Consider the following 10,180-nt stretch of genomic DNA (forward strand, 5'->3'; position numbering starts at 1 on the left):
TAAGAATTATAGCTTACAATGTAAAATAAATTCCATGCAAAAAAACGTAACGCTTTTTTCATGGAAATTTGGACAGAATTAGAACGCTGAGGGGGTATTTTTTTTTTTTTTTTTTTTTTTTTATTGGGGCAAACTTTTCAGAGCTCAGTTCCGTTAACAGTTTAATGTCAGAGTATTCAGTAGTGGAAACCAGATTTCAAATACATACCAAGCTCCAAAAATATAAATAGTCAAATGAAAACCAAATTTGAAAAATAGTACAAAAAAGGTACATTAAGTGCGTTATCAGCATTAATTTATAAGCATTTTTCAGCTTTATAAGTACATTACCTTCTGGTATTCCCGGATGCTCTTAAAGGCTGTAGATTTCATGTGATGGCCCCAACAACCCAACCAGTCATGAGTCTCTATAATGTTAAAAAAAAAAAAAAATTAGGGTCATTTTAGGGTAATAGGCATTAAGGGAGGATTTTCAAAGGTAGACTTTCAACACAAGGATGGAACAGTGATTTTGACAGGTATGAAAAACCGGATGGAATTCTTTTAATAAATACAAATCTCAAGATCAGTACTTACTTTTGGTGACTCTGAAGTGGGACCGTGCCACCGCTTGCTTCACTATATTTGGTGTCACTGTGCTCATTTTCCATTTCAGCAGCTTCCTCTGCACCCAAGGCAGCAATTCCACTGGAGACACAAAACAAATAGCAAGTCTGCAACAGTGAATTCTTAAAGAGTATTCTAAGTGCTAGAGAACAATTCCCATTTTTGTTATGGAGAGGAGGGGAAAGCGGTGGGTGGAGAAGGTTTAGTTACAAATCTGTTGTACTGATACAGTGGGCAAGTATAGTCACTTTAGGACTATATATATATATAGGGTTTAGATATGCTTTGAGAATGACAAAGGTTTTTTGTTCTGACCTTGCTCCCTTTGTGTGTGCTAAAATAAACATTTACTACATCACAAAATAATTCCCAGAGTGCCATGGATTTTCCTATCCACCCCAAAGTCATATCTGCAGTGTTATCCAAATCTAAACCACTGCTGCCTCCGACTGGTTAAGGATATTTGGTGATGTGACTACTCTGCTGCTCATTGATCCCCATGCTGGAGGCTCTGACCGGAGGAAGCAAAGCCTTACCTCTAACAAGATGGTCACCTCTTTACAGACACACGTGCAGAACAAGGGATAGTAAATGAATAATGGAAAAAGATCAGCTAATGAACAGAGTTAAAACGGAGCTTTACCTCATGACCAAACAATAGGAGATGCATTAGGATAACAAAGACTACCACCAAAAACTGACACAGATATCACAAGACTGGAATACTTAGAGATTCCAAAAACAGATTCTAAAATTATGTTCAAAGCTTCTAGTGGAGTGTAAGCTATTGGGACAAGCAGTGGAAACTCCGAGACATTCTGCCAATCAATAAATGTGAACATCCCCATTGTGTGAGAAAAGATTTGTACGCAATACGCAATCTTACCCTTCTCATCCTGAGTTCCAAAGTAAAGGGTCGGAGGTATGTTGGGGAACAAACTAGGGGTCAGAGCAGGTTTCACAATAATATCCTCACTTACAGGTGTCTGATCCATATTGTCAGCACATTGCCTAGAAACAAAGACCTGTATTTAAATTGTTATAGAGACTAAACATTATTAATGACTGCATTCAAATAACGCATGTCTTAACATCTGAAAACACACCATCAGGATCTTCAAGTAAAATGTTCTTCTAGTACAGAAAATGCTGGTTAATTTTCCAGAAATCCAGTGTCCTTGTAACCTTCTGTGCGCTGAACTGAAATCTCAGTTTTATCAGTTTTTACAGTTCTCTTCTGCAGACTACCTTTCCCCCCATGTAATTTAGATGAGGAGAGGGGTAGCTGTAGTTCAAATCAGGAAAGCCACCCTAAAACTAATGCAGGCACCCCATCCAACAAATTGTGTTCTTGGCTTCAGAAACACTGAACATCCAGACACAACATAAAATATAGCTTGCAGTTGTTCCCCAAGTTCCATGGCTGTTGGTGAGCACTAGTAATAATACAAATTAGGCACATGAGATAAAGGAGAAGTACAGCGATGAACTGTGGAACATACCTGGGTGAGGCCAACATTGATGTGGTGGAGGACACTTGGATAATAGAAGGGTCTTCAGGATCTGAAAAAGTATAGAAATTATTAAAAAACAGAAAAGATACTCATCAGACATTTCCAGCAATGGAGAAGAAGTGTATTAACATAACAACCTTCCTCATCCTGCTCCTCATCTTGACTGTCATCTAGACCCTCAGGAAGCTCCTCTTCAGCACAGTCAGGTTCACAGTTTGGCACTGGAAGGCTACAATGAAAAACAAAGCCCAGATAAAAAAAAAAAAATATTAAAAAAATGCGAGTGACACATGAAGCAAAATAAAAGCTAAACTCCAGGTATGCAACAGAAGTGTACAGATAAAGTTTTACCTGTTAAAGGATTTTAATTTCTATGCATACACCTTTTAAAGGAAAGTCGAGTTTTAGTAACACCCACAGGTCATGTATCTCCGCCTGCCTATAATGGGAAAGTGAAAGTGCTCTCACTTCTCCCATCAGCATGCTCATTGTTAGTACATGAGCATTACAGCACTGATTGGCTGCTTAGATTTCCTCTCCCTCCCCAGCTGAAGATTGCAAGGGGCTGATATCAGGTGCTTGCATAAAAACAAAAGATACTGAATTGTATAATCAACACACAACTGCATTGATATGTGTTTTTCCAAATCAGGGATTGGACACTAATCCACATTTCTTTCAAATAAAAAAAAAAAGGGAATCAGAAGAAATTTCATTTTGATGCCATCTATTATTAAGGGAAATATTGGTCAGCAGGACATTCTACATGCTAAAGCTCATTCTTGAATGGGCCACAGTGAGCAGCCTTGATACAGTACATTTTTTTAGCAGGGGTATGGTAAGGATATGCACCTACTTTATTAATGTCTACCTTAGTAAAGGTTTGACTTTACAAACCACATTTATGAAGACAGGAAGACAGATCACCCCATTAGACATAATTCCAACACCAGTAAAATAAAAACTTACTCTAGGTCACTCGTTGCAGAACCTGGTTGGTCACCAGCCTCTTTCACACAAGTTCTATTAAGATGAATGGTTGAAATTTGGGAGGCCATAACGGTTATGTTCATTGGCGGTGCCAATTCCCCAGTAACAGGAAGATGGGGTTTATTTGTTATACTAGAAGTTTCAGTAGATGTACAAAAGGTACCAAGATTATTACAGTAATTTTCTGCAGCAATAAAATTGTTGATTCCTTGATTGCAGGTGTTGGCACTGAAAGGATTATCATTGACGTCCTTAAGGCAATGACCTTCAGATATCAGGTTGTCAAGTGCGGTGTTATCTGGAAGGCCTGGATGGAAGGCGGAAGGAGATTTTTCAACGCAGCTAGCAAATGCTTCTTCCTTTTGACAAACTGCTTTGGGGGCATCAAGATGCCTTCCAGCTAATCGTCTTACAGCCTCTGTTAGCTGGACTCCTCTATAGGGAACATTGGTAACATTAGGTATAACATGTGTAGTGGCCTCCATTTTGGCTGCCTCTTGAATACTGGTGGAAACATTTCCTGTGCTAATACTATTATGAGCCAAGGTTGGAATCCCATTGTTGGGCAAAGCAAAGTCTACTTTCTCACTATTGTGCCAGGAAGCAGACTTCGATCCAACATGTGGAGAAATTTGGTTGTTGCTACTGTCCCGCTGTGGAGACAAAGGCACTTTAGCACTGGTAGGACGTAGGAAAGAGTTTGTAATTAGGGCTGGCCTGGAAGCATCTGAAGGAAGTTTTGTGGATACACTGGAGGGTCTTCTAATACCAACCTCAGTAGGCTCCCCTGCCGCACTGGGCAGAGGGAACTGATCTATCAATGAGGAGGTCATGGCACTAGCAGTCCTAATAGACTTAAGAAAAGGCCTGACTGGTGGACAGCGGCAAAAGGAGGAGTATGGCCTCTGAACTTCGGATTTTGTATTTAAAGATGGAGATTCAGTTCTTCTGTAAGGTCTCTGGTGAATCAATGGTCTTTGGAAAACCAATGTTTTTTCGAGAGTTTCATGCAGGTATCTTGGTGGGGTCTGCGGAGGAGACGGTGTTATAGACACTGCCTTTTTTCTTGGCCCAGAAAAATAGGCATGCGGAAATGTATAGTGAACGGGTTGGCGATTGTAGCCAAGATTAGCATTTTTGTTTTCCACTTTCCAGATAGGCAAAACTTGAGTAGCCACGTGGCTATTTTTCGGTAGTTTGGGTTTCTCAAGCAGAGGGTGGGTTAGCTTTGGAATGCGGTTGCGTTTAAATTCTGCATCATTCCCCCGAGTCCCAGCAGATGCCATCAATGGCCATATCACTAGATCTTAGTAAACACTTTATGCTTCTTCAATGCCACATGGCTGCAGGTCCAGTGTGACGGACAGTTGGGTCTAAAAGAAAAACAAGACAAAATCTATATGATTAGGACTAATAAACTGGATGCAAACCTGGTAAAAATAAGAAAGACAAAAAGCATAATTTTCTTTGTAGACTATAAAACACCTGAGAGAGTCACAAAGGAATCCCAAGCAAACCCTGGAGAAACCCTAGCAATGTTCTCCCCACTCCATTTTATCCAGGCATACCACCCACTCTTTTTTTAAGCCAGTTGTAAAGAAATTGTAGGTGGCAGCCCCTGTATTGTGAGCCAACTTTTCAATAAACACCCAAAAACAGATGGGTGGTTACTGAAAAGAGGTGGGTGGGGCGCCCAGCTAAAAGGGTCTGGGGAGAACACAGCCTAGGGTTCCACGGAACACCGATTGGGAAACATTGCTCTAAAAGCCGATTAATTTAAGTTAGTGGTTAGATTATCAAGTACTGTTGGGTCAATATGCAATCCATTTCTACCTAGACACCCCTACATATAGCTTCAGCTTTTTTTTTTTAAATATAGACTATAGCTTTTCAATGCAGGGCGTGTAATACTATCCCAGGCTTTATCATCTGTACAACATCCGATACACAGCCAACTGTAACACAGTCCCAGGAAAATTAGCTCAGCAACAAGTAGAACTCACACCACGCAAGGCTTAGGACACTAATACTACTCCTCAGTTATTCATGACAATGGATTGCCCCAAGCCAGGTTAAATTCTTGAGAAGTGCTAGCTTGAGAATAGAACTTCAGTACTCATTAGCTTTTAAAAAAAAAAAAAAAAAAAATTTTAAGACAAGTCTGCAAAGATCTGGAGTGCATAAATGCTAACATTGTATTTTGTTTTTGTTTATTATACCATCAGGGTATTTTTCTATTTAATTAAGGCATCCTGTGTCCTCTAAGAGTTACTTCAGGTCTCATCTTTACCTATGGAATGATTACAGTATTTTCCCCACAATTTTTTTGCTGGTTGGGAAGAAGCTATAGGTGACCCCTATACTGTGACCCAACTTTTCAGTAACCACCCAAAACCAGCCGGGTGGCGTGCCCGGCTAAAAGGGGCTGAGGATTAGTCTATATGTTCTATAGATCTGAGGGAGGGAGTGGTTGAGCAGTTTAGCAAAAGACACTGGGTACAGCAGACAATATTTAACCCACACTAACTAAAGCAAATCGGATGTAGTTAGGGCAAAAAACAGTAATTTTGCCATCGGTGACTACCACTTGTAAGTGCCGGCTACTACAAAAGAATGAGAGCCATGTGCTATAACCCAATGTACCGGGTAAATGCTATAGACCAGGGCTGTCCACATCCGGTCATGGAGGGCCATGATTTACACACATTTTCAGTGCAGCAAATTTTCATGAGGGTTTAGAGTAATTTTCTCTTTTTAAATGAAATTCCCGCCCTGTATGTGGTCATCTAGGACCCAGAAGTTAAAAAGCAAACACTGCATAAAATACAGACAAGCTGCTCTGACTCAGCAGAATCTATTCCTACAACTAATGGCTGCGGTCCAGAATTAGTGCTGTGCTATTCTCAGAGCCTGACACAACGCGGGAACCAGCAAAATTTCCCCCCTACACATACACATCCTCCTAACCAGCTGCCATTGCACAGTTTTGTGTCTTAAGAGGAGGCAAAAATAAATAGTTTGTGGATTAAAGATTTAAAATGGCTTAGGTTTTACTATTTGGCCCTCTGGGATATGGGTCGTCACATCAGCTGCTCGATGGCCCCCTGTTACAATGAACAGCTGAGATATGTACAGGAGAATCTGGAGGATGTGTCCAGCAATAGGGAAATGACAAGTGAAAGCAAGCTAAGACAGAGGGAAATACATAGCTGGCTCAGTTTAACAGAGCAACCATAAGGACATAGGAAATGGACTATTTACATTAGAGGAAAATGGTATTTATGGGAGTTCCAAGGTTCTTTTTTCTGAGCAGAAATTGCGCTCAGTGATTACAGGACACCAGTACCATAAGCTAAGTAGCAATTGCATTGTTCCTAAAAGGAAGACTGGTAGGCTTGCACGGAGACTGTAAACCGTAATGACATTAAAGCATTACTAAGGAGGAAGCACAACCTGCTTACGTAATGAGTAAATAAGAAACCGTATCGTATCATGCTGAGCACGATCAGGAAGGTGATTACTCCAGCAAGGGATGGTCGATGACCGTTCTGCAATAACTGTCCTTACGTGATCTGATCGCTACTCTTTTGCACGTACCAGGAATGGATGAAATTTCAAGTGGAATTTGTGTCATCCCAGGAAGCTTTTCAAAGAATAAGGCTACGTATACAGGTCAAATGATTGCCGTCTGATAATCGCCTCAGGGCTGATATCAAGAATCAGGAGTGTGTACAGCGCTCGTTGTATGGCGGATCCATGGACCAAAAACGAGCATAATGGTAATGAAAGTGAAGAGGGGAGAGCACAGAGGGGTGCCGCTCCGTCATTCACTCCCCTCCCTATAGAGCATAATGGTGCTGTATGTATGAGACTCATTCATACATCGTGCAGTCTTTTCTTGAAAGGTTCGTGAAAGATCTTTCCCAATGACAATTATTGCATGTGTGTACGTAGCCTATTTGCTCCAGCCAACCCCCTGGCCATTTATACTCATTGCAACGCTCCCCTATTCCCCCATCACTGCAGCAGCCATGAAATATGTTGTTACACCTCTTTGTCAGGTGACTATGTCCGAGGATTATATTTTGCCACACGTCCTGAACGCTGCACCACATAGGAAGTCACATGCTCACTGTAGTAATAATTGCTGAACCAACAAATAAAGCCTTCACATACACATGGGTATGCTAAACAGACAGGCATTTCTATGAATGGGCTGATGCTCAGAATGAGTGTCAGCCCTTTGCTAAGTATTCAAACCGGTCAGCTGCTTTTCTTTCGAAACTTAAGATACAAAGAATTAGATAAACAATAAAACTAGCTGCACAGAATGAAGTGGAAATAAAGGAATATAAATTGCTGCAGACTACAGTTCTGTAGTAAAGTTGAGACAACAAATGATAACGTATTCACAAAGGAAAAAAAAACACAATATGAATGTCATTAGATTATGCTTCTCCAAGCAACCATTCTGATGGGTGGCTTTATACAGCCTACTGTATTGTGATGACAATATTTCAGCACATGTTCTATTTACACTGCTTATCAGTGCAGTGAACAAGCACAGACATGCAATAGGTTGTCATATGTCATACGGGGCAAATCAGAAAGAATCGGAATAAGGGGACTCAGTTCTTCCATCACAAAGATGTATTCACAGGTTCTGCATACCAGTCAGACCCACCTAGTAATGTATACTACTCATTGGTTTCTCAGAGGGTAAATAGACTGTAAACCTGCTGTATATCCTAGCAAAGAAAAATACATCCACATACATATGAAGACTACAGCGTCATCTAACAGAACATAAACTCCATTCAGTTAAGGGGCCTTCCAGGCAGCTCCGCAAAAATCAGACCACAACAGTAAATCGTTCTTTAAAAGTTGATGAAAGGTGGAGCTGTCACCCACAGAATTCAGTACAAGCAAGCTAAAAATAACTGCTGGAATCTTATTGGTCAGTATAAGACCCTACTAATTAACTATCCAAATTTTTTTAGGTTAAAGCAGACCTATTACTAAAATTGGTACTTATTGTAGAAGCCCCCCACCCTCTGTCATTACCGCCATGGCGGTAAAGAATGAATAGGCGCGCAGAGGCTCCTGGAATACCTACGTCACCTATCCCAAGAGGTGTTAAGCTGCTTCTTCTGCGCATGCCTGGTTTCGGGCTTGCGAAGAAGGGGCTTTTTCCTGCAATAGAGAAAAATATGAACTGAAATCAATGGGACAGTAATGAGCAACACGTAGCAAAGGGAAATAATCACTCACAGACTCCTAGGCTACGTACACAGGTCAGATGATTCTCATCTGACAATCGCCTAAGGGCTGGTATCAGATGAGAATCTGACATGTGTACAGCGCTCGTTTTTCGTCCTAGCGGATCTACAAATGCAACGGTAACGAAAGTGAAGTGAGCAAAGCAGGGTGCCGTGCCACGGTTCTGCCACCTCCCCTCTCTATAGAGCAGAATGGTGTTGTATGTACAGAGCTCCTTCATGCATCGTTCAGTCTTTTGGCGTTGGAAAACATTGTTAAAGATCCTTTCCAACAACAATTATTGCAAGTGTGTATGCAGATTTACACAGACTCTTAATCTTACAGTGCTAAGTTTGGTTAGACAAGTCTTGCTATAAAAACCCAAAGCAATTTCTCAGATTAGCATAGTGGTTACAAATTTATATTTTTTAGATGAATCGCTAATAGTAGTCGGTTATAGTTCATGCAAAATATGGAAATATTGTCCTATTAGGACCATTTTGCATCTGTCTGTGGTCACCTATCCATTACCAATGTCTATCAGTATTTCTTGAGTATTTATTGAGGGGGAAGAGACTGATTTGTAGTACCACATCCCTATATACATTACATAATTTGTTCTTGGGTTTGTTTTATGGGACTTTTCAGATAATGTTCATGTATTCGATATTAAAATCACAATGTTTATTGAAGCAAGATAAAATATGAATATTCTCTTTTATAGGCGTTTCACTGTTTATACAACTTCTTGAATGTCCTTCTGAAGGAGCCTGATGGCGAAACTTGCCGAGGTGAGAATATGCATATTTCTTGCTTCAATTTAATGAAAAATTGGATAGTGGATCTTAAAGAATGTTTTATGTATAAGTAATGGAATAAACATTGTAATTTTCATTTTGAATATGTCCAATAAAACAAATCCAAGAACAAATTATGTAACTTCTATCAGTGGCCCATGATTTTCTGTAAGGATACCTCTTCCTTCCAGTTTATACATTATAATGCGTGTCTGTGTCTATTATACACACAAGTCACTGACAACGTATCACTTCTTTTCTACTCATTTTGACCCCATTAGACTTGAAAACAATAGTCTACTCTGTATCACATACCAGAAGAGTCCAGATGCTGCACAGCAGTTTCTATAGCTAAGCTCAGTAAGCTGATGGCAGGATGAAGCTGGTGTGTAAATGGGCAGGAGATGAATTGTAAAGGGGTACCTATGTTAGAATTAAACTTTCTCTTTTACGTTTCCATGATCAGGCCAGTCATTTTTTGCCTGTCGTAATTACCTGCCTGATTGCTCTGGGTTTCGGTGTCAAAGCTGAGATAAGCATGCGAAGCATCAGCTTTATTTGCCAGGGAAACCCGGCAATCTCTGCTTCTCTTGCGTGTGCCAAGGACAAATGATACCCAGCACTGCCAATTACGATGGTCAAAGATTGTCTGTAGAAGAATGCTGATAGGTTGAGTCGGCCAGGTTAGGTTACACTTTAAAGAACAATTTATGTATGTGGGCTGCAATTCTAACCTCTTCTTGGGAAAATGTTGGTTCCCTGGCTGTCATGCCAATACTTCGATTTCGGAGGGGACATTATGGTGCAGGGCAAGAGTGCCTGATAGAAAACTAGTCAGCAGAAGGGGCAACATGGCAACTGGTAACAGAAATGTCTGGAGACAGAATTTGGAAAGGAGACTGTAGGGACTGGCACATCCTGGAAGAGTAGATGGCATTGGGAGGAGAGGGGGGGGGAGTGTGTGGCATGCTACATACATAGCACTGGGAGGGAGGGCGCGCTACATACATGGAA

The 10,180-nt window shown here is 40.7% G+C and overlaps 1 protein-coding gene across 2 annotated transcripts in view; it reads right to left on the reverse strand.

Annotated features, from left to right (window-relative positions):
* The window catches only part of TTLL4 (tubulin tyrosine ligase like 4), a 21,816-nt gene that overhangs the window by 10,960 nt on the left and 676 nt on the right, over positions 1-10,180 (reverse strand). For both annotated transcript variants that reach the window (XM_072418021.1, XM_072418022.1), the window contains exons 2-7: positions 3,090-4,483; positions 2,258-2,349; positions 2,109-2,169; positions 1,493-1,617; positions 577-687; positions 331-407 (exon numbers count right to left, since the gene is read on the reverse strand). In XM_072418021.1, the coding sequence (XP_072274122.1) occupies positions 331-407; positions 577-687; positions 1,493-1,617; positions 2,109-2,169; positions 2,258-2,349; positions 3,090-4,396 (1,773 nt within the window). In that variant the 5' untranslated portion in view covers positions 4,397-4,483. The remainder of the gene's footprint in view (positions 1-330; positions 408-576; positions 688-1,492; positions 1,618-2,108; positions 2,170-2,257; positions 2,350-3,089; positions 4,484-10,180) is intronic.

Source organism: Pyxicephalus adspersus, chromosome 7, assembly GCF_032062135.1.
Source record: "Pyxicephalus adspersus chromosome 7, UCB_Pads_2.0, whole genome shotgun sequence".
NCBI lineage: Eukaryota > Metazoa > Chordata > Amphibia > Anura > Pyxicephalidae > Pyxicephalus > Pyxicephalus adspersus.